This window comes from Lonchura striata, chromosome 23 (assembly GCF_050655825.1).
Source record: "Lonchura striata isolate lonStrDom1 chromosome 23, ASM5065582v1, whole genome shotgun sequence".
In the NCBI taxonomy this organism is placed as follows: domain Eukaryota; kingdom Metazoa; phylum Chordata; class Aves; order Passeriformes; family Estrildidae; genus Lonchura; species Lonchura striata.
This window is the reverse complement of record NC_140725.1, coordinates 4,596,857-4,620,258: the sequence shown is the minus strand read 5'-3', so window position 1 is coordinate 4,620,258 and position 23,402 is coordinate 4,596,857. Positions and strand designations below refer to the sequence as shown.

General features: G+C 42.5%; 1 protein-coding gene across 8 annotated transcripts in view; it reads right to left on the bottom strand.

The window, feature by feature from the left end:
* LOC110484310 (zinc finger MYM-type protein 4) overlaps nucleotides 1-22,405 on the bottom strand; it is a 45,002-nt gene extending 22,597 nt beyond the window's left edge. For 2 of the 8 annotated variants that reach the window (XM_021554864.3, XM_021554868.3), the window contains exons 1-12: nucleotides 22,237-22,405; nucleotides 11,400-11,442; nucleotides 10,473-11,000; nucleotides 8,863-8,930; nucleotides 8,126-8,296; nucleotides 5,351-5,429; nucleotides 4,384-4,636; nucleotides 3,637-3,811; nucleotides 3,315-3,527; nucleotides 1,207-1,357; nucleotides 431-546; nucleotides 40-312 (exon numbers count right to left, since the gene is read on the bottom strand). In XM_021554864.3, coding sequence (XP_021410539.2) covers nucleotides 40-312; nucleotides 431-546; nucleotides 1,207-1,357; nucleotides 3,315-3,527; nucleotides 3,637-3,811; nucleotides 4,384-4,636; nucleotides 5,351-5,429; nucleotides 8,126-8,296; nucleotides 8,863-8,930; nucleotides 10,473-11,000; nucleotides 11,400-11,442; nucleotides 22,237-22,278 — 2,112 coding nt within the window. In that variant the 5' untranslated portion in view covers nucleotides 22,279-22,405. Of the gene's footprint in view, nucleotides 1-39; nucleotides 313-430; nucleotides 547-1,206; nucleotides 1,358-3,314; nucleotides 3,528-3,636; nucleotides 3,812-4,383; nucleotides 4,637-5,350; nucleotides 5,430-6,196; nucleotides 6,892-8,125; nucleotides 8,297-8,862; nucleotides 8,931-10,472; nucleotides 11,001-11,399; nucleotides 11,443-22,236 lie in introns of those variants that run through there. The other 6 variants (XM_085559787.1, XM_021554870.3, XM_085559788.1 and 3 more) reach the window with 6 other exon arrangements.
* Nucleotides 22,406-23,402: the final 997 nt, after the last annotated feature.

The following is a 23,402-nucleotide window of genomic DNA, read 5'->3' as shown; positions in this document are numbered from 1 at the left end:
TTGTGAAAAAAGAGCTTTGAAAGCCCTGATCTTTATTACCTTATAATCAAGCAGTTCTGGTTTGGTGGCAAATGATCTGTTACAGTGCTGACACTTGATTTTCACAACAGAGCGGGTAAAGGTGACCTGCTGGCACTGGGCAGCCAACCTCTGGAGCCCTGCTGCAGCTGGGGTGCTCGTGGAGCTGGGGGACACAGTCGAGGTGGTGCCAGTGGCTGAGACCACAGTCCCCGAGGAGATGCTCACAATGACCTGGCCCTGAGACAGGGGCACCACCGAGGAGTTCAGTCCTGCAGGCTTGTTGAAGAGATTCTGTGGGAAAGCAAATAGACAGGCTTTACTTTACAGGGTTACATCTTGCATCTGGGTATTTCCACCATCAATTTAGCATTCTGTTAATTCAGCTAAGAAGAAATCCTAGATGTCACACCTGAAAAGCTACTACACAATTGTAGCTGCAAAAATTGCGTATGCTCCCATCTGACATAGCCAAGTGATACTGAGGGTTTGCTGAGGTTTTACAGCTGTTGCACTGAACTTGAACACCTGAGGGTGAAACAGAGAAGAAAAAGTGATTTATGCAACATCAAGTTGTATTGCAGCTAATTTTGCACCGTGCATACAAAAACAGAGTCTGAATGATGAGCCAAGGCACAGACAGAAGCCCAAGACGACGTTTCCACAGATTCAGAAGCAGACACTGCAGCTGCTGTGCCTGTTGCTTGCCATAAATTTAATTAATCTCCCAGTATCCCTAGGATGTCAGTAAGCATTTTTCTATTTCCACATGAAAAATAGCTGAAAATGTTTGCCTAGCTCCATGCAACATTGGGCAGAGGTAATAAAGCTGATCACCCCAGGGAACAAGGGCCAGGAGAGTCCCAACAATGGTATGGCACATGTCCACACAGGAGGTTTGTCTAGCTGGGAAATCCACCAGCTGCACTTCCAAGAGCAAAAAAGAAAAATAGATTTAATATAAGTTATCATGTGGAGCTCCCTAAAACCAAAACTGAAATAGCTGTACTGTGACTGCTACATTTATCTACAACAGAATGCCCTTTCATTCCCATCTCAGCACTTCCCTTCAAAATAAAAGCCACTTCCCACCCTCCCAAAAAAGAATATCAGCCTTTCAAGACAAATAAAGTTGGGATAGGAGCCACAGGAAATGAAATTTCTATAGAAGTGAAAGGATAAGCTTACCTGAAGAAGTGACCATTTTTACTCTGTAGGCTGACAAACAGTTAACAGAACAAAAGAGTTCCATCTTCCCCAAGTTATTTGTGCCCTCCACCATCTCAGCTGAAGATCTCAGAGATTTACACAGTGTGCAGGGTGTAATTTTAGCTGACTTCTGTGGAAACAGGGATATTGCTTATTCATTTGAAACTTGACATTTTTTATTAACCTGGAAATCATCACTAATATATAAAATACATATGAAATGTGGCGGTGTGCTCGAAACAGCATTTGTTTATTTGTTTTACAGTTATGAGGTATGTATGGTGCAGATTCATTAATTTGAGCACCTTCCCAGGCCACTTTAACCAGCAGCAGGCTGCCTGGGGACTGCAAACACTCGCACAGGTACTAGCACAGATCAGCACCTTGTATCAGACAACTTCCAACATCTTGCTGAGGGGATTGACACTTTTGCTTATGGTTTTTAATGCATCAGCTGTGTAGGTAAACAATATTCCCACTGAAGAGATGAGCAAACAAGGAACAGGGAGAAGCAGGTCCCCTGATGATGTTTGATAGCAAAATGGGAAAGAGATCCATCTGCTAGAAATAATCAGTTTTCAGTGTGTGGTCTACAAACCTCTTTTGAAGAAAGACACAGAAAAAGCCTGATTTTCATAGACACATTTTCTGTGTTTAAGGTTTTTTTAAGGTCTTTAAGGTCAGAAAAAACTTTGAGAATTAGTGCACCAGATTATTTCAGAATGACAGCCTTAAAAATGCACTTTTTTTCTATCACTAGCTATTCCAGCTCTTCACAGGACAGAACAGAATACAAGCTTTTAGGGATTTTAAAACACCCACAAATCTCCAGAAACTATCAGAATGTACCTGGCAATTGAGCTGAATGCTGTTTAAAAATCAATTAAAAATAGACTTGACTTAATCTTATAAGCTTTGAACATACTGTATTTTCAAGAGAACTCTCACATATGAGGTTTTGATGTGTCATATAAAAGCAGCATGAAAATGTTTCCAGCTTATTTAATTTTATCTACAGATTTGTTTCAGAGGACAACTAATTCTGAAGGTGATTTTCTGGATGAAATACATTTACCATATTTTTTTTTTTAAATTCATTAGGCCTTTCTTGACCTAAGCAACCTGGATAATGGGACAGCAGAGTCAAGTCATGAAATGAAGTTCTTTTACCAGAGGGCAATTTTTACTAAAGTAATTGCATTAGAATAAATCAATCAAACATAACTGAGCTATTATAATAATTAAGGTTCTCCTAAATGCTCAGGTCTTCAATAATCAAAAAATAAATACGAAAAGTTTAAAAGTTAAAATCATAATTATCAACTAATTATTACTTTTCCTTTCCACTTAATTCAAAGGCTACAATGTAATAAAGAATACTCTTTAGGGAGCATCTCAAGGCTGAAAACAGTCACAGGAGGCTGCTGCTTGCAGGGGTCCCACTGTGTCTTCTCCCACACTGGAATTCTCTGGTAGCTGGTCCAGTGGTGAGAAAAAAAACAGAGCAACACATTTGGGCAATGATTAGGCAGCAAATTATCATCCCTGGAATGATATCTCAAAACCTACTTTGACCTGTGACACTTTGTGATATGGTTTAGTGGGCATTAGGTATTTGGTTAAAGGTTAGACTTGATGAACTTGGAGGGTTTTTCCAACCTCAGTGATTCTGTTATTCTTGAAATGACAAAAGCAGTTACTTTAAACCAATACAGCAACTGAAATAATCAACCAGTAAATTGGGTGTTTCTTAAAACACCTAAAATCGAATAAAAAATTAGATGGATTCTATTTTTAGTATTTTGTCCAAATACAGAATCATGGAATCCCACAATGATTTGGGTTGAAAGGGACCTTAAAGCCCACCCTGTTCCACTCCCTGCCATGGGCAGGGACACCTTCCACTACCCCAGGTTGTTCCAAGCCCTGTCCAACCCAGCCATGGGCACTTCCAGGGATCCAGGGCTGCTCTGGGCAACCTGTGCCAGGGCCTGCCCACCCTCATAGAGAAGAATTTCTTCCCAATGCCCATCTAACCCTGCGCTCTGGCAGTGGGAATCCACTCCCCCTTGTCCCATCACATGTACCTGCTTGTAACCTGTCATACATATGGAACTGCAGAACTTTTTGGACTGTCCCTCTATCTGCAGGATGTGACATTGGCCAGAGCCACTGTAGCAGTATCCTCCACAATATTCACAGCAGTTCATGGTCAGGTTGTTGGCTGAGCGGAACTGGGAGAAACAGGCGTCGCTGCAGAGCTTGTGCACCACGTTCTGGTAATTCACCTCGTGCCTGATCTGGAAGAAAAGGAATATACAGCAAGGACAGGAAGAATATGTGTGTTCATCTCTGAGACAGCAAGTTGTGCTGAATGAAAGAAATTCAAATGAGGAAAATGGAAATTACCACTGCGTTCTTCTGGCACATGCTGCACTTGCTGGAAATGCTGTTGGTGTGGATAGTGACAATGGGTTTCCTTTTCAGTTCATATGTGGACAGACAAGACTGGCTGCAGAAATCTTTACTGGAGTCTGTGTTATCAAACTGGGCAGTGATTACATCCTTTGGGTTTAGAATTTCTCTATGGAAAAAGAAAAACAAACACAGAGATAAAGGATTAAGTGGGTTTCATGTCAACTTGCTGTTCATTATTCTGGAGACTAAACATTCTCCAGGAGAGGTTGGATCCATTTAATTAAAACCTTGAATACATTAACTCACCCATGTTTTACTTCATTTTAGGGATTCATAAATCTGTTTTTCTTTAGAAAAAATAATGCATAAAATACATTTTGAAAATGTACTCTAGTTAGTAATTTTGAGAGTGCAATGACATTTTGAAATGGCAGGAAGATGTGGGACCTTCTGAAATACAGTTTTTCATATTTGGCTCATTTAAATCAAAAAAAGAGAAAACGCATTCTGTACCACAGAGGCTTTTAAATCTATGTGTGTATAAAACCCAATTAAGGAAATGGAACTGCAAGCAGACAGACCAATTAACAAGGAACAGCATCAGCCACCAGTTTTTGAAGGAAAGCATAAGAGGAGCAGGGCTTCCGACACAGCAAGGGGCACAAGAACAGAACTGAAGCCTTTCATTAACTGCTTGAATATCAATTATTAGTAGAACAAATGAAAGCACTGTCCTACTTTGAGCAGCTTGAGCAGGTTTTCTTGGTAGAAGCTGGTGGGCGAGAAGCTGGAATGGTGTATCCAGTGAGGCACAGTGTGGAGCAGAAGAGCTGGGTTGAGCCTTTCCTCTGGTAGGCAGTTTGCCCCTTCTGCAGGATTTTTTTACAGCCAGAACAGGAAACCCGAACAGCTGTGCTTGGAACTGAGGGTAGCATTTTACTCATGCCAGAGGATGCCACAGAAGGCTGGAAACCTGATGACAGCTGTGGAACTAAAAAAAAACCACACAGAGAAAACACAGAGTAAGTGTTACAGATCCATTACGAAGAACTCACTGGTGTGCAGGGGCAAGCACAAGACTCATGGCTTTATTTGGGTTGTCAGGGTCTAGAGGAGAATCAAATAGCAGATGAACTCTCCACAAATACATGCCCTGTGCTGGTTTTCTGCATAGCAGATTTTTATAACTACTCTGAAGATGGACAATGCATTTTTAACATCCCTTTCATGGAATCATAGAACGGTTTAGGTGGGAAGGACTTTAAAGATCATCCCATTCCACTCCCTGCCATGAGCAGGGACACCTTCCACTATCCCAGGTTGCTCCAAGCCCCAATGTCCAACCTGGCCTTGGGCACTTCCAGGGATCCAGAAGCAGCCACAGTTGCTCTGGGCAAAGTGTGCCAGGGTCTCTCCACCCTTACAGGGGAACACTTGTTTTCTGAGACCTAATCTAAATCTGCCCTCCTTCATCTTATAACTATTTAACACATTCAGTTCTCCTATGCATTTCACATTCAATTTTCCTATGCCTCAAAACCACAATTATTTTATAATCTCAATTTCATTCTTTCTAAACCAAACTAGTTCTTCATTCCTACTGGGATCAGACACAGCGAACAAAATGCAGAGTGACCTGCAAGACTATTTGCAAAGGTGACACATTTTACAGATTTAAATGAAATTTGTCTTGCCTATTCCTTACCAAGAGGATTGCCACTGACTGAAAATACAGCACTGATTTTCAGCTCCCCTTCCTGAGATTTTGGCTGTTGGCCGTACTCCTAAAACAAAGGGAAAGGAAAAGGAGAACAAATACAGACATGTAATAACAGGTAACATGATTCCATTCTTTTCACAATTCTGCATTGAACCTCAGGGAAGAGTGGGTTTCCTAAGCCTGCTCCGAAGGCTGGGTGACAAGTGAGCACACACACAGCTCCTGCCCAGAGCTCCACAGCAAACCACACCTGAGGGGACACAATTAGACAGGTGGGGCTGCCTGGTGCATCCCCCTCTCCAGCTGCACTCCAAGACACCTCAGAATTCAGCCAAAGCTTAAGGAAATTTCTGCTTTCCATTCAAACTTTCCAGCTGGAAGTGCTTTTGCAGCCCTTGCCCCTGTTCTGGGAGAGAAGTTTTATCTTCATATAAAGGAGGATAGCAATGAAACAGAGCTGGGACTTCGTAGGGGAGCATTCTGTATTAACCAGGAGTTAGGACCTTGGAGCAGCCTAAGGTGAAGCTTTGCAGCAGACCAAGGTTGGCACCACCAGGGCCAGACTATCACAGTCTCAGCACGAGGGGAATCACCTCACATTTGGTAGGGGATGAGAAAATCCCTGGACAGCTGCTGGTGAAATAGCTGACATGCTATAAATGACTGGCTTAGTCCCCAGCAGCTATTCACACTGACAGCACGCTTCCTGCTCCTGCTCTCCCTGGAAATCTGAGCCAGAAAGCAGCTTGGAACACTCCACATGTAAATCTTAATAGGCTGAATAGCATAATCTCTTGGAACTACAGAAATGATAAGATTTAGCCTACTTACAGTCGTTTGGGAGTAGTGAGGCATGATGTCATGTTATGACTGAGCTAAATTCACAGCTGCTGCCTGGCTGCCAGGGAAACCAATTCAGAATCACTAAGCAAAAGGAAGGTCTCTCTTTCCCCGTGGCAGTGAGATGCTGTCCCAGCTTCCGCCAGCTCCCAAAATCCCACAACAACCTCCACTGAGCACGTGCTCAAACTGAGCACTCCTCTCACTCCTGTGGGAAAATTGGAAGTTTCTATACTAGACAACCAAACTATTTCTCAACATGTTTCCCAGGAGACAGGCAGTGGTATTCCTTGACCATGTGAACCATCAGACTGAAACAATCAAATCTCAGGTAGAGAAGCTTGAAGCTGGGTATGGGCATGCTATGATAAGATTCTTAAGCACCATTTTTATTATTATTATTATTTAAAAATTAAATCATTTGCAGACATACAGTTCTTTTTAAGCACTTTAACTGCAATTGTATCATTAGTCAAGAGTAGGAAAAGAAATGGAGGCAAATCCTGACATCAACTGTGCATGATCAAGCAGTTTCACAGCAGCGTAACAGTGCTGAAAGCCAAAAACCTTCAGCTCCAACTATTGGTTACAGCAAGAAATGCTCTTATCTTTCAGGAAATATTTAAAAAAAATCCATAAAGCCCCCCCCATAGTAATTCCAATCTAAAGCAAAACAAAATTAACTCAGTTCTCCTACTTTTCCAGTATCAGGCAGAGTTGATAATCACAGGATTTTACTCCAGGAAGGAATTTTTTGAACCATACGATATTTGACATTTAAATTCTTCAAGTCTTCATTTTTACTTATTAATATGATCTTTGATAACCACAGACATCTCGCCTTGCATTCCACACAAATCCACACAGCAGATGCCATCTTGGGAGGACAAAAGAAGAGACAGATTTAACTAATCTACACGTGGTTTGACATTCTACAGGTTCAAGGAAAAATAAACCCAAACAATCCCACAGAGACTGAACAAATCAGAAGGACAGTAAAATCTGAAGTTGCAAATATTTTACTTATTAAATTGAGAGAATTACGGGAAAAGAAGAAAAAGTGCTGGGAAGACAAGCCCGGAGAGCAGAGGAGCAGAAGGACAAAGACTGATGCTAAAAACTAACACCTGCACAAGAACACCAACCAACACTCCCGTGCTGGTGCAAAGGGATGCATCATTTTGGGAAGTCTTGCACACCTTTAACATATAAAATCTGATATGTAACATGGATATGAGCAGTGAGGAGTCAGGAATTGCAGCACAGCTCGTTCCCCTGGTGTCACACAGCAAAGCAGTGGCACAGAGATTGGCTGGAGCTCAGCAACCCTGGCTCCAGCACTGCTTAATCCATAGGTCAGACCTTCTCCAGGTTGGAGTTACTGAGTTTTACCTGCATCATCATAAAAAGTGTCAGTCTTGAATGAGAAAGTCACTTAAATATACACTTAAATTGACTTCACTGATGTGTAAGTACTTAAATATTTTGCAAAGTCCTTTAAGTGTTAATTTAAAACAAGAACAAACTACTGTGCTTGCAAAGGCAGCTTTTAAGAAGGAAGTAGCTGCTTTAATTCATATCTCTAATTATGACGTATAAGTTATTTAACAAACTATGATTTACAGTTTATTTCCTAGTTAGATAAAGTGTCTATGTTGCCACAGATTTAGTTACAGAAGTTTTAGAGCACTTGGCTTTGTTTCTAACTGAAAAGAAAAACATTTTCAGAGACAAGGTAACAAGACACCAAAAAGTTGAGGGGAGATGGGTTTCATAGTAGTGTAAGAAGGAAAAATCCTTCTACTAAACTATGTTCTTCAAGTTAAATTTCGGTCAACAAACCAAATAAATGTCTGAATTTCTGTTCAGCTTAAGCGGTCAGCTGTCAGACCAAAATGAGAAATGCAATGGGAAACTTACCTCAGAATTACCAGGTTCATCTTTAATTTTGTCTAACAGTCCCTGCTGTGGGGCCATAGCTTTAGCATATTCGTCATCCAAAGGCTCCTTCTTAATTCTAATATTTGGTGCAAAGGAATTCCCCAGCTCTTGTCCAATAGATTCCTTACTAGAAAATAGGTAGCTAGACTCCTGAAACAATAATATGAAAAAGAATTCACCCTCCTGCATCTGCCATGAGGAGTTGGGCTGCTGCCAAGGGGAGTTTGTGTTGCAGACCAAGAGATTTGGGTCCTGCCAAGGTGGGAGAAATGCTGGGCAGCAGCTGCTGCCTCAACCTCCCTGCAGCCCCATCTCTCATCCCACCCCCAATGCTTTCCACTCCTCTGGCCAAAGCAGAAGACACCCAGCTCTGTAAGTTGGTTGTTTGGGAGTGTCTCTTGTGGATACAGCTGTTCCCTGGCTCATGTGGAAAAAAGGCAGCAGGTCAGGTGGATGCATCCAGCTGTAGGTTCGGCTCACCGGTCACTCCAACCATGCTGAACAGGAAAGTGGCTACCAAAAGAATCCTCAATCCAAAGAGAGGCTCAGGAAATTTTTACAAAATTATATGTACTGTTTAAGTAGCAAAGATGTCTAAGAGTCAGAAGATCAGTTTCCTTAACACTCAAATTTACACTCAAATACAAAATAAGTATTTTGCATTATTCCAGCATATTGCTGCACTTGCAAAAGTGGTTGAAAGATCTATAGCTTACCCTGAAGTTAGTTTCTGGAGTTTGTGGCACTAACTGCGTCCGTAATGTTTCTTCTACTTGATTATGAACTGAGGAAAACATATACATTAAATAGAAATGAATACAGGTTCCAATGCATTTCCTTTACAACTATCAGAGTCTCATCCTGCTCCCCAACCCGTGTCTGACAGCACCTCACCACTATTAAATTACTCCCTCTCTCCTCCCTGTAGGTAAGGTGGTAATCCCTAGAGAGAACTGATTCTTTTTAAATTATTCTATTGGATCATTATTTTCCCATTCCAGCAAAACAGTTGCAAACTTCCGACGCAAATTCTTCATTCAGGATTTTCCACACCTCAGCAGGTTCTGAACTCCCCTGTTTTGACATTTAAATCAAAAAATACTTTTCAGAGCGACATCTTCCAGTCTTTTCTTTGCTGTTTTGATATTTTGCTTTTCCTCTCTTCTCAGGAAATAGCATCTTCTGTTTTTTTTAGAATATATATATATTAAAAACTTTGGATTTGCCTACATACTGGATGCTATTATGAACATTTATCATTCTGGTTTCAACTACTGACTATTTTACTGACCTTTTAACTGTAGGTATTTACAACTTTCTGAAATACATCTTATTTACAGAAACATTCTTCCCTTGATTTTTAGCTGAAGGTAAAAGTAGAGATACTTCTGTAATTTTTCTTTATTTTAAAAGATACCTTTATTGCTTCTCTATCATCAGTGCCACCTGGAAGCACCAATTTTAAGATGCTGTTGCTGAATATATAAAGTTTAAACCTCAGAACTGTAAACTGTGCATGTGAACAAGCAGCCAGGAGTCCCTCATGTGCTGGCTCACCCTCCCTCTGCTGAATAAGATTAAACCATGTGTTCCTGCTTGGTTATTCTTAACCCCTTCATTCACTGTTCTGCTGTAACTTTCAGAGCTTGGGAAGACAAAAATAAGTGTGTGGGCAGCAAGATTACAGAGACTGTCAAATGAGAAAGGGATTTTAGACATCTTTGGTTCTCTCCATGTTGGCTGGATGAAGTCCAAGACACAAGTATTTGAGGAAGAAGGGGAGCAGTCTTCCAGGAAAAGCAGATTTCAAGCTATGTTCTGGCTTAGTTCCTGCAGGCACTAACTCCTTTCTAGCAAGCCTTTCCCTGATACTATCAAATCCACACTGCTTTAAATGCCTAGGCATTAGTGAAAAATTGGTGCTTTGCTTGAAAAATCTTTACTGGCCATCAACTTAACCTAAATTTCATCACCTTCTCTTTTAAGAAGCTCCACGGTCTATAAAAAACAGTGAGAAAAACCAAAAGGAAGCTTGAATTGTCACCCAGCTTGGTTTAGGAAACCACAACAACAAAGGATATGTTGAGGCTCTGTAACAAGCTGTGGAGGATGAGAACTCCCTGACACTGCCAAGCCCTTTGCAAATCCTCCTCCTAACACAGAGATCATTGCATTTCAGGGTTCTTCATAAAATGCTCCCCTACACACAGCTCTGCCTGTTCTCTTCAACAAGGTGATGTTTTTAATAATTAGCCCTATTGCTGATTTCTCTCTAGTTCTTTCTTCCTCTTTGCTGGGCAGCCAGGTCTATGATGTCAACAGTTACCTGCTTTATCAAGAAAACTGCTTTTCAATCTAGAATCCGTATCTTTAGGGATTTTTTCCAACCGTTTCTCACGTTCTTGAAAATGTCCTTCTCTATCCTTGTCCTTTGCTGAAAAAGTCTCTTTGCCATTATCTCGTGTTACGCTAAAATCTTTTTGAAGTGATTTAAATACAGGGCCCTGCTCAAAGGGGGAAGTGAGATCCTTCTGGATTGCATTCTGAACCTGAATTTCTTTTTCACTGTCCAGTTCATGATCTGGAATTCTCTTGCCCTCTTCCAGATGATCTTCATCATGAATTGCTGAAGAAAGAGTGTCTTTTGGAGTGAAATTCTGATCATCTTCATTGTCACTCCCAACAACAGGTATGCCTGCAAGATCCCCAGAGTTCAGAAAATAATCATGATCATCACCCTGCAGTGAATTCTCAGGTCCTGCTCGGTTCGGTACTCCAAAAGACAAGCTGTCGAGGGCAGGTGTTAAGCTGTGGTCAGCCTCCTCAGACATCTCTGCATCCAGAATTTCACCACCTAGGGGGAAAAAAATCCCAGTGAACTGTCAGAAAATCGACCAATTTCACGTGTAACAAAGGAGAAGAGTGAGTATCCTAATCTGGCTGATGCTGCAATTCCTTGAATATTCTCAGCCTTCTTGGGCCAACATTACTGTGAAAACATTGCTGACATAGAAATGGTTCAGTCGCCCTCACAACTCTGAAGCAGAAGTTGAATTGAGTAAAACTAACCAAAGAAAGAAAAAAACATTCATTTCCATTCACCTCACTTGTAGCACTTGTGGAGAAGGTAATGCAGGAGGGAATGAGCAGGAAGGGCTGGGATGAGGGCAAGATAGTCTTGTTCAGCAGCAATTACACTTCCAAGAAAGGCTTTGTGAAACTATGGCATTAGAGAATAAACAGAAATACTTACATTTTTCTGTAATATCAAATACTGCATCAGATTTATCTTCAAACTGTAAAAAAGGAAACCACAGTCATTTCTTGGTCAGCTGCCTTGTACTTTGCTAAAAAGGATCTGATCAAAACCAAGCAGAAGGATCACAATTCCTCCTCCTCCTTCCTTCCTTGCCCCAAGCAAATTTTTATGAATTAAGACTTATATCACTGAGAAGCCACACTAACCCTAATGAGTTCAGAATACATAGAAAAGGCACACAAGGAAAATTTAGAAATAGTGTTGCTTCCCAGAGGAGAAAGGAAAGGAAATGTCAATTTTCTCTACTACCTGGGATACCAGTACCAGGTCAAGGCCACAGATTCTGCTCTGATACTCCATGAGCCTTCATTCCCTCTGAACATCATAAATGAAAACCAGGAGCACAGGCAGCTCCCACTGCCATGGGCTGCACAGGCCCAAGGGTTTCACCTCTCTTACAGGGAATTCTCCCCTTCCCAGGAACAGGGAAATATAATGTTTAACCTCCCAACACAGCAAGTGTCAGCGTGAGCGTAAGCACAGAAGACCCAGATGCTGAGTGCTGCACAAACATCTGTCTGCATCAAACATCCTCTGACAGATGTGGAAGTTGTTGGCATGCTCGAATGCTGCCTGGAGAAGGATAATTAAAGTTTCCTTCAGAATGTCCAACTCATTAGCAGCCTTCTTTTCTGCCCAAGAGATAACAGTAATTCATTTAAGCCCTCTCTCCTTTCTCTGCGTTGCCAGCTCTACACTTCTTTCCTGGTAGATTCTGCTCACACTGCAATTCTTAAGCCATCTTAGGGAAAGTAATGGGATTTGATAGCAAAAGGATGAGCCCTAATTTCATTTAACTCAAGTAGTTTAGTTGATAAATCCAGTATTTCTCAGGACTGTGATGGGAGCTATCAGTTTGGTAGCAGCCAGTTCTAGGAAAGGATGACAACAGATTGTCCCAGAGGTCATTTGATGGCAAAATGTCCCTTCCAATACCACTTGCAGGTCTGCAAAGACAAGGTAGCTCCTTCAGCTTAACTGGACACACATGGAATAGTGAGGACATGTCCAGCATGGCATCAATCAGTTGGATACTGTACCAGAACTTTCTAGTTTCTCTGAGCAGACACTTGAGGCTGGAAAAGTAAAACAGAACCAAAACAAAACAAGAAAAGGTTACAGTTCCACAAGGCCGATGCAAGTCTTCTCCATGTAATTATCTACAGGGAAAGAGTAAGGAAACACCTCCCAGGAAGGTTTGCAAGGCCTGAGCTCTGTTCCTGCTGTAATGACCTCAGGAGTGTCTGGAAGAGGGAAGTTTAATGCTGATCTAGAAGCCCATTAACAGTCAACTAAGTTTATACAGGTGTAAAACTAATCCCCATAAATACTGGATATATTAAGTGCTCACAAAAGCTGCTGAGGACAGGGACAGCAGGGGTGGGCTGCTTTTAGAGAAGAACATGGAAAGGAACTTGTTGCCATTTGATAATAATATCAGAGCATTAAGGTTTTGGAGGTAAAAACAATAGCCCAGGTCCTTGACTCTACACTGACCTTTTTTGATCCTTTTCTGCTTCCTGTCAGGAATTCTCTGTCCTCTTCAAAAATGTCACAACAGAATTTGATGATAGGATGAAGGGATTTTTCAGTTGAGATGAGCTCATCCTTTTCTCAGAGTAGATTTGTATCAAAGTAGTTCTTCAACTCTTTTGAGACACAAAGTACCAGGGGGAAAGTGTTCCAGGTCCTACACAACCCTGGCTGCCTTACACACCCAAACCCTAGGTATTCCTTCACCCCTTCTGGTGGTAACAAATCTTTTGCCACCAGCTGACAACCCCGGGGATGCTTGTATTGCCAAGGGATACATTTTGCAGTGTGTATCTCTCTGTTTAATTCAAAGAAACACTAACAGGCAAGTCAGCACAAGGGGCCACCTGCAAGAGCATGAGGGACTCCCATAAACGTTATGGAGAAGCTGGAAAACATTTACAATCTACCTGGAAATAACCCAAGACACTTCTCAAACACAAGGTCATCCTAGGGAAAAAACCAGCCTGTTTTGTTTCTTCACTTATTATTTTGTGAGGATTTGAAAAGGAGAGATCATCTTGGATATCTTCTTCTTCCAAAAGTTTTTTGAGTACAGAGGACAATCTGTGTCTGTGGTCAAAAGCTTTCCCTGGAAATATTTATAAACCAAGAACTCCAGCATCTGACAATACCAGCAGCTTTATCTAAAGCCACCATCTAGTTTCTGACTGTGAACAGCATCAGAACTCCCACATAGTGTAAATTCAAAGGGAGAAAACCAGGAAAAGTGTTGGGATGATCGTGTGTGTGTACACATATGAATCTACATACACATAAATATATATATATATACCCAACAAATTACTCATTCTATAAGTCTATAACTGGACTGTCCCTGAAATTAGAGCGCTTTTTTTTCAGCATTAATGTGGGGTATTTTCTCAGTTACACATTTTCAGTCCCTTCCCCAGTGTCACTACAGTCTTGCTTAATGTCATCTCAGGAGGAAATTTTGTGTATCACCAGTTACAAAAATGTATCACTTTAATAAATCATGTACATTAGCTTTTGACTAGATACAGCCTTGTATGACCCAGAAATGTGAACAACAGCCAACTTACTATTTCGATATTCTATTACACTCCTGCAAGGCAAATCCCTCTTTCCAATCCTCATGCTTCCTCCTTTCATCACTGTTAATTCCTTTTATTTCTTCTGTTCAGATTTTTTTAAGATTTAGTGAGAAGTGGAGCAAAAGTACTTGAGGGGCAAACATGGAACTGATGGCATTTCCTCTGGGTCACTTTTGCCAGATCTAAGGAGAAAGGTACCTCAACAGCCCACATTAAGTCTTTGATAACTACCAAAGGAAAGTCTCAGGAAAAGAGTTTTCTGATCAAATACTGAGGCTTCAACTCTTCAACTCAGTCCTCAAAACACACTTGCAATTGTAAAACAAAACTCAGTAATACAATATTCTAAACCATCTTCATTAAATCATCTTGGCAAATATTTGCCAGAGAATAATAATTTTTAGTGTTTTTAATCATTTAACTCCGTAAGAGTTTAATACAGAACAGTTTGAGTTTGGTATTAGTGAAATTCAATGTTTTAGGCTATACCTTTTTAGTGACTGCCTCATTAGCTAGCATTGCACACAAAGTGATGCTCTGCCTACTCAGGCTGTAAAAAACAAATAAATTAATGAATGAAATGAAACAAGAATACAGAAATGGTGATGAAACAATGAGGTATTTCTGAAAGAAATCAACTACTCAAAAAAAAAAAAAAAAGACAGCATTGCTTTTATAACAAAAATTACAATCCCAGCAGATATGTCACTGTTTTTTTATAAAACTCTGCTCTAAGGGAGCAGTGTCACATCTTCAGCACTAACCTGCCTTTGCTGGGAGCAGGGGACAGAAGGACACATATTTACAGTTCAATACAATGTGCTAATTTGAAATAACTAAAAAGCTGATCCATACCTTCACGGTGTTCAACATTGCCATGGCATCCATAAATCCATAAATCAAACAATTCATAGATTATTTTTGTGCAACATAAAGAGAGAAGCTGCCTATGGCTACAGTATTGCTTTGAATGCAAAACAGAGAATTCCATTAAAAAATAAACAAAACAGTGTAACTTTACACACACAGAATGTCTTTCTAGTAAGCTTCTAAAGTTTGGTCCTAGATTTTAATACACCCATAAGCAAACTGTGGAAAGGAAGCAGATGTTAAGAGAACTGCAATTAAAAATAGTCAGAAATTATTCTCAGTTTGCCTGTAGTTTCCTTGTCCCTCTATGCACAGCATAACCCCCACTCCAGAATTCATTCAACTGACAAGACACTGTTGGAAACCAAAAAAGAAAAATTTAAAATTAATTGAAATTTCAATCATGGGGTGAGCTCAGGAAGCATCCCCTGACCTTTTCCACATGACACGGCCCTGGTAGGGATACCAGGCAGGGATGCCAGACAGGGATACCAGGCAGGGATGCCAGGCAGGGATACCAGGGAGGGAAACCAGGGAGGGATGCCAGGCAGGGATACCAGGCAGGGATGCCAGGCAGGGATGCCAGACAGGGATACCAGGGAGGGAAACCAGGCAGGGATACCAGGGAGGGAAACCAGGCAGGGATGCCAGGCAGGGATGCCAGGCAGGGATACCAGGCAGGGATACCAGGCAGGGATGCCAGGCAGGGATGCCAGGCAAGCAGCCAATGGTGCTGCACCTCTGCTACTGCCAAACTCCACGGCACACACAGGATTACGCAGCGGGTCCTGCCGGAGCTGCTTCCCACCAAAACACAGCCAGCCCCAAGGATTTGTACCTTGGGAGCACCTGGGGAGGGCAGAGACAGGGTAACAAAGAGCCAGGCTGCTGCAGATACCTGCCAGGAACAGAAAGGCTGTGGCAGGAAGAGAACCTGCTGGGGTCACAGCCATAGGGACCCCCGGCACCTTCCTGCCTGCCTGGGGACAGGGACAGCGTGAGCTCGGCACGGTGGCTGTCTCTGAGGCTTCCCTGAGCCAGGCTGAACACTTGAAAATATTCTTAATCTGGTCTGAGGGTAATACAGTGGAGATGGCGATGGGTGTTTTTAAAGGCAAATGCCAAACATGTAAAAAAGCAAGCATTTCCCAGCTGCTGGTGGGAAATTCTGTTCAACAAATACAGGTTTACCTTGCAGCTCACTTGCACATCTTCAATTTTTAAGTGGCAAGACAGAAGATTTAGGTATGTGCTGCTCCCTTTCATTTCTGCATTTTAAGAATTCTGGATCGTTCAACAGAAATCACAGGGAACAGTTCAGCATGGAATTTTATTGTCCCTTTCTGTCACCAGGCTTTTCTGATATTCCTGAGCTTTTGGAATATTTACAGGCCAATTCCAAACAAACCTTATAGTTTCCATATCCACCCAACACACAGAACCTGCATGTGTTACCAACATATATGGAGCCAAGATGAATTTGTCAAACACACAGAAGTCATAGAGAGCCTTATTTTTTCTGGAATATCAGTGGGTTTAATCTATACCTACAAAAGCCATAGGAGGATCCAAGCTCTTCTCCCATTCACACACAAAATCATGGATTTGAGAAGGAAGCAATCACCTTGCAATCACAGAATCCCAGACTGGTTTGGATTGGAAAGGACCTTAAAGATCATCTTGTTCCACCACCTGCCATGGGCAGGGACACCTTCCACTACCCCAGGTTGCTCCAAGCCCCAGTGTCCAACCTGGTCCTGGACACTTCCAGGGATGGGGCAGCCACAGCTCCTCTGGGAAACCTGTGCCAGCGATTCACTACCCTCAGAGGGATGAATTTCTCCCTAATATTTGTTATTAATAACAAATTTCATTGCAATGGTCTTTGGAAAGACACCAGATTTTGATGTGCTTTGGGCTTTTCAATTAAGAAACACACATAGACACAAACGACACAGCAAGCAAACAAATCCACAAGATAAACTTGTTTCTAAACAAAGAATTTCTTCCCTCAAAACCTCACCCCTGGCTCTGTGCTGAACTTCTCTGCTGCTGGTAAGATACAATCAACCACTAAGGCTGGGGTTTTGGTTACACTAAGGCTGTAAATGAGCTGAAATAAAAATAATTCCAGTTTCTCACAGCATAAGGCAGGACAACTGAATGGAAATTACAAGGATGTAAAAATCCCCAATATCAGAGCAGGGTCTGTGTCACAATATGTATGTTTATGCTGTGATGCTCAGCAGTTACTTACTCCAAACCAAGTGTTTCAGTTCAGTTACATATTGGAACTTATTTCACAAGCAAGCCAGCACTGTTCAGATCACAAATGTGTGCTTTTGGCCAAAGCTTTCAAAAGTATGGCTAGTGAGAAGCAAAGCATGGAATCCCCTTAATTCCATTTAGCTCAGAAGCTGAACAGCTCATTAAGAGAGAGGCATGACCATGTCCTTTAGGGAAAGCCAGTCCATGGAATCCAACTAAGAATTGCCAAGGGTGACAATCCAGGGTGGAGCAGCAGCACGAGAACCTCAGGAAGATCATTCTACTCAATGTCTCTCCCAGAAATACAATTAACTATGTTAGTAATTAGTGGCTACTAGCTATATTACTAATAGGAGAGAAAATAAACCCAACCCACTGTAAATTAATTTTTAAAGAGAGTGAACTGTTTGAACCTGAAGCACTCTGCTCCTCATTACAATCTGTCCTCAATTAAGAAACCCACAAGGTGGTTTTGTGAACAAATAGGGAAAATCTACAACTGTAGCATTTTTTGCTTGACAAACCCAGCAGGACCATCTCCTGCCCAAGCTGGTTTGTGTTCCCAGCCCCACTCTGGTAACTGACGGGCTCAGCTCCATCAGGTACTGCAAGTCCTCTCCCTTCTCCTAAGAGTTCAGTGCCAACAGCAATTGATGGTACAAATGGGAGAGCCTTGATGTACATCCAATTCTATTTCAGTATTTCTGTCCTTAAAGAGACAAAATATCTACTTCATTCTTCAAAGTACCTTCCTAACTCTGGCTTCCTTTTTGCCTTTTCCACGATTAAACACAACAAAATCCTGTTAATAGCCTGCATTAACTGTACTTCATAAAGCTTTCTGAGCAAACAGCACCATATAAAGATGAATTTCAATACAGATTAAATCTTTTCATGTTCATTCAAGTCTTTTAAGAAATATCAAGATTCACAGAAGTACACAAATAAATTATTAAAAAAAAAAAAAAAAAAAGTACTCCAAAATGTCTCCTGTGGGAATAACTCTGTATAGTTGTGCTAATTCTGTTTCAAGTTCTTCTCACCTAAATTTAGACAACTAAATATTAGTTTATTAGCCTAATGATTCAGATTTCCTCTCTTTCCGAAGGACATTAAGGAATTCTGGCAACAGCAATTTATCCTGCCCTGGAGCTGTGGACCAGCTATCAAAAGGGAAAAGGACCAAATGTAGAATTAAAGTCTTGGCTTTGTCACCAAAAATCTGATGTATTAAACTTTGGTTATGATAACAATTGGTCATCACACTTTTTTTACTGAAAAATTCAAAGGCATTAGACACAACACACTTTAAAACTATTGCATGTAGAGGTAACCTCTATAATACTTCCAGTTACTTTTAAAATTAAACAGATTTATCTAAAGCAGTTGAAAACACGGTAACCAAAATTAAATACATTACCATCATTCTCCAATCAGTATTTGCAGAAAGGACAGATACAACAGATATTTTTTTGATAGATATCAGTTTGGTAAAGCACATTGCAGTCTCTTACACTTTTCATTTACCTTGGAATTTCTGAGGAGCACTTCCAGAGGAAAAGAGAATGACACTACAGGCAGAACACAGGGTAAGAGGATGGATACTGCAAGCACCCCCAGTTCTGCTGAGATGTCCTCAATGAAATATTCTCTGCTGCAAAAACCTTCTTTTGGAGAGTTTAGAGGATCCCAGAGAACAAGTGTTACAAGCAACAGCATGAGTGAGGTCCAAGAGCTCTTAGGCCTTTACCATACTCATGGAATGGATGATGGAAATCATCTGAACTGAGTCAGTCATTGACAGAAAACCTTGGAGTTTGTGAGAGAAAACCTCCTGTAAGACTGGCTCAGGAAAGGCATTCTGGAAGGAATGATGGGGTACAAGAGTCATCAATCATAGAATCACAGGATGGTTTGGGTTGGAAGGGACCTTAACGATCATCCAGTTCCAACCCCTAATGAGAGAAAAGTTCAGATAACCACTTCAAGAACATTGTCAATTATTTCAGAATTAAATTCCACAATCCTAAAGATGCAAAAGGCCTTGAATTGGGCACAAAGAGCTGGCTTAACTTTCTATATTTTACACAATGTGAAAAGTCTTAACTTTAATGCCTGGGATCCATTATGCTAATTTTTGGAAAGAGAATTCAAAGGTTATGACATTAAAATATTCTTTGAGAGGCACACAAGCCTTGGCAGAGAAACATTTTCATCATCTTTGTACCATTCTGGAGTAATTCAACAACAAAACTTTCTAAATAAGATGATCTCTTTCAATTTTTAATTGCAGTCATTCAAAATTAAAAATCTTTTGCAAACATCTGTTTTATTAATGTGGACACCCAAGTGTTCACCTGTTCACACCACATTAATTTCCAATAGTAAAGTGTCAAATTTCAGTACAGCCCAAACTGTCTTGCCTAGTCCAAAGGGTTGTAGACAACTGTTGCAAATAAATGAACATTCCAGTCAAAACAATTAACTGTTCAAAACAATGATATTATACACAAATTAAAGTTGAATTACCAAAAAATATTTTTATAAACTACATAAAAAAACATACTAGCAGATATCTTTCAAGTTAATATTAATCTTAGTAAATGTTTTCCTTAGCATACACAACAGTTTGATTTAGGGCAGAAATTAACCTGCTTTAAAACAATTTAGCCATAAAAACCTACCAAACCCTATTAAAAATCAAATTAGATAAATTTCTGTCAGTCATAGACTGGCAAAAACTTTATTATTTAGTTTGTTGCTAATTCATGGATTGAGTTAAAAGATGGTGACTGCTCATCCATGGGATTTGCAACGTGCTAGTTTCAGTGTATGTGCTTCTGGAATAATTGCAGAGATTCTAAAACTGAAAAGAACAATTCTGAAAACACCACCAACTGCTAAGCTCCTGTCTGAAGAAATCATTAAATCACTCTTTATTTTCTCCACACAAAGGAAAATAATTTTTACAAGAAATGCTTGTTATGCCTTAGGCACAAGACTTGGAAGAATCCAGAATCATGACCTCCTGTAGAATGGGAACTGAGCCACTATGGGGAAGAGAACTGGGATATTCAGGTCTTGCATGACCTCATTAATTATTAGGAGATCTCTGTGTGCTGGATTTACAGTTTGCTAGTCTCACTCCTCACAGGCTCCATCAGCTTTTGGAGCAGCCCAGGATTCATTTCTCCCCATGTTCCTCAAGAACATCTTGTGGCAAAACAAGCTTTGGGACGATGCCTCATGGGCAAGTTGTGTTTCCTCTTTCCTTGCCCAGGGCAACACCACTTTCCTGGTTCTTTCCTAAGTTTTACTGAAGTCCTCTGCTTCAGCAGGAGCAGAGAATGCTGTCAATGCCAACAGCATGGGAAGCTTTCCATAACCTACAGGAACATGTGGAGCAGTAACTGATGGAGACTTCCAGACTTGGCACCCAGGGAATAATGAGCCAGTGGAGAGGGAAATGATTTTTCCTGAGACCAATGAAGATGACATTGACTGGATGATAAATTTGTTATTCCTCAAGCTTGGGAAGAAAAAAGGCAACCTTCTCTTTTTCTGCAGGTAACTCTACAGATAAAAGGAGCATGTCAAGGCAATGAACATAAAGAAAGCAGAGACACCAGGACAGACTGCATGACCTCTGAGCAACCTGCTCCAACACTTGACTGTCCTCATGGTGTACAAGTGTCTCCTTATGTCCACTAATATTTCAATCACTGGCAATGAAGTTTAATTCAAGATTTCTCAAGCTAGTGTCCTACATGCAGCCATTTCCCTTCACACTTCTTGCAGCTAGGCAATATTTGATTCCCCCAAAGACCTGCATGTTTATCTACTACCTGTGAACAATTCTACAAAATTCCAGGAGCCTGTAAGTGAAGTGTTTGAAAGACACAGGTTTAAGAAATTCACAGATGATGCTCACTGCCTAACTGCAGAGTAGTCAGGCATCTACACACCTCACTCAGTGAGACCCTGAGAGGTCACGTTCTGCTTGGTAACAATTAGTTTCAATGTTTAACAACAATTACTTTCACAAGTTTCAAGTTCCCTGGTACAAATTCAGCGACTGAAACTTCTCTTCCATGCATCAGTGGAAAACTTGAGCCTCTGCTCTTGTCTTTCCCAAGGCTGAAGAATAGGAAAGCTTCTTCATCTTTGGGAAAAGGGAACTGGACAGCTCAGTCTTGTAGTGGGCTATGAAGTCTTCCACACAATTAGAATCATGATTTAAACCTTATACCTGGCAAAAAGCTTTCAACTAAATGCTACATGTGTGCAGGAAAGAGGACTGGACTCGTGGCAAGATTATTTTCAGAACTGCTTAAAGATACGAAGTGTTGGCCACAAAGAACCTTCCACTGGTTTAAGAGATGAAGCAATTCTTCAAGTAAAGTTGGATTTGATCATCTTGGAGGTGTTTTCCAACCTTAATGATTCTATGATACCAAATAGATGAGAATGGACAGTGTGCTTACAGACCAAGAGGTGACAACGATGGCCCAAGCTGTGACAACGAAGGACCAAGAGCTGGGATGTTCACAGCTAAAGGTACTGGCACAAGGGTTACAGCCAAGTCCTGGAAGGGGCTAACAGAAGTCACACAAGGGTTACAGCCAAATCCTAGGATGGCCATGGCTAACAGAAGCCATTCGATGCTTACAGCCTGAGCACCCAAGAACTGGATGCTGCTGCCATCTTGCCTCACTCTGGCCTGACACGGACAACTGAAATTAGAAGGAGCAGCAAGGACATCGTGCTTTAAACAAGGAGACGGACGGTGACGACAGCTCCTGCTTAGCTGCAAGTTTATTATTTTAGTGATGCCAAGACGCTCGTGGCGATGATGCTCGGACACTGCCCTGGGGGAGAGGAAGCCGAAGGGCCTCGAGGGGGCAGCGCTGCCGGCCTGCGGGCCGGGCACCTCGTGCGGCTCGGTGCCCCCGGGACCCCCGGCGGGGCCGCGCCTCGCCCGCCGCATCCCGCGCCCGCCCGCGCCCCCCGCGCCCCCCACTCACCCTGCCGCGGGGGCCGGGCCCCTCCTCCTTGGCCTCCGCCATGTTGCGCCCCCCCTCAGTGTCCCAGCCCGGGGCGAGGGGCCGGGGGTCACTCCCTCTCAGCCTCCCCCGCGCTCCGCGGGGGCGGCGGCTCCGGGGGGCTCCGCGGCGCGGCGGGCGGGGCTGAGGGGGGGCCCGGCGGCTCCCCGAGAGCGGCGGGGGGGGGGCTCGGACCCGCCAGGCCGCGGCCGCTGCTCCCGGAGCTGCCCCGACCAGCCCAGCGCGGGGCCGCTGCGCGCATGCGCCGCACGCCTGCGCGCGCCCGCGCAGGCGCGGCGGGGGCTCGGCGGGGCCGCGGGGTCGGGGGCGCCCCGGGGCGGGGGGGGCGCTCCGGGAGCTCCGCCGCCCTCACGGCGCTGCCGGCGGGACACGGGCGTGGCGGTAGCGCGGCCTGGCTACCGGGGCCGTGGCGATAGCGCGGCCTGGCTACCGGGGCCGTGCCGCCGCCGCCGGGTGCTCGGTGGTCTCCTGGCTCCTCTGGCCGGGCCACAGCGCCGCCCTCACGGCGCCCACCTCACCTGTTCGGCTTATTGTACCTCTGCTGCGTCATTCGTGAATGAATTCATTTTGAATTAACTGATTTTTTGTTTTTTTTTTTAACTGGCTTTCTTTTGATTTTGTTGGTGCTGCTGCAAAATGCGGAATGTGTTCTGTGATGTTTGGTGCGTGTGCGCTTCCAAGCCTCGTCAGCAAGAAGGGAGGTTTAACCCGTGGAACAAATAGCAGCTCACAGGAGCTAAGTGATGTCCAGGTGTTAGAGAAACAAATTATTGTTAAGGTTTAACCCGTGGAACAAATAGCAGCTCACAAGAGCTAAGTGATGTCCAGGTGTTAGAGAAACAAATTATTGTTAAGGTTTAGCCCTGGACATGCCTCATGATCTCAGACCTGGAGGAAGTTTAACAAAGCCTGGGGAGAAGGATGTGCCGGTGGTGGTGGACACTGGAAATGCACAACTGATGGCCACGAAGACATCTGGCAGAACTGCAAGATGAGGAACGAATTAATAAACCCAAGTTGGCAATTGTGCTGAATCACCTGCAGCTGGTGAAGGGTAATTCTGGCAGGGGGACATCACAGCTGCCAACTCATGGACCACTGACCCAAGAAACCACCAACACAAAAGA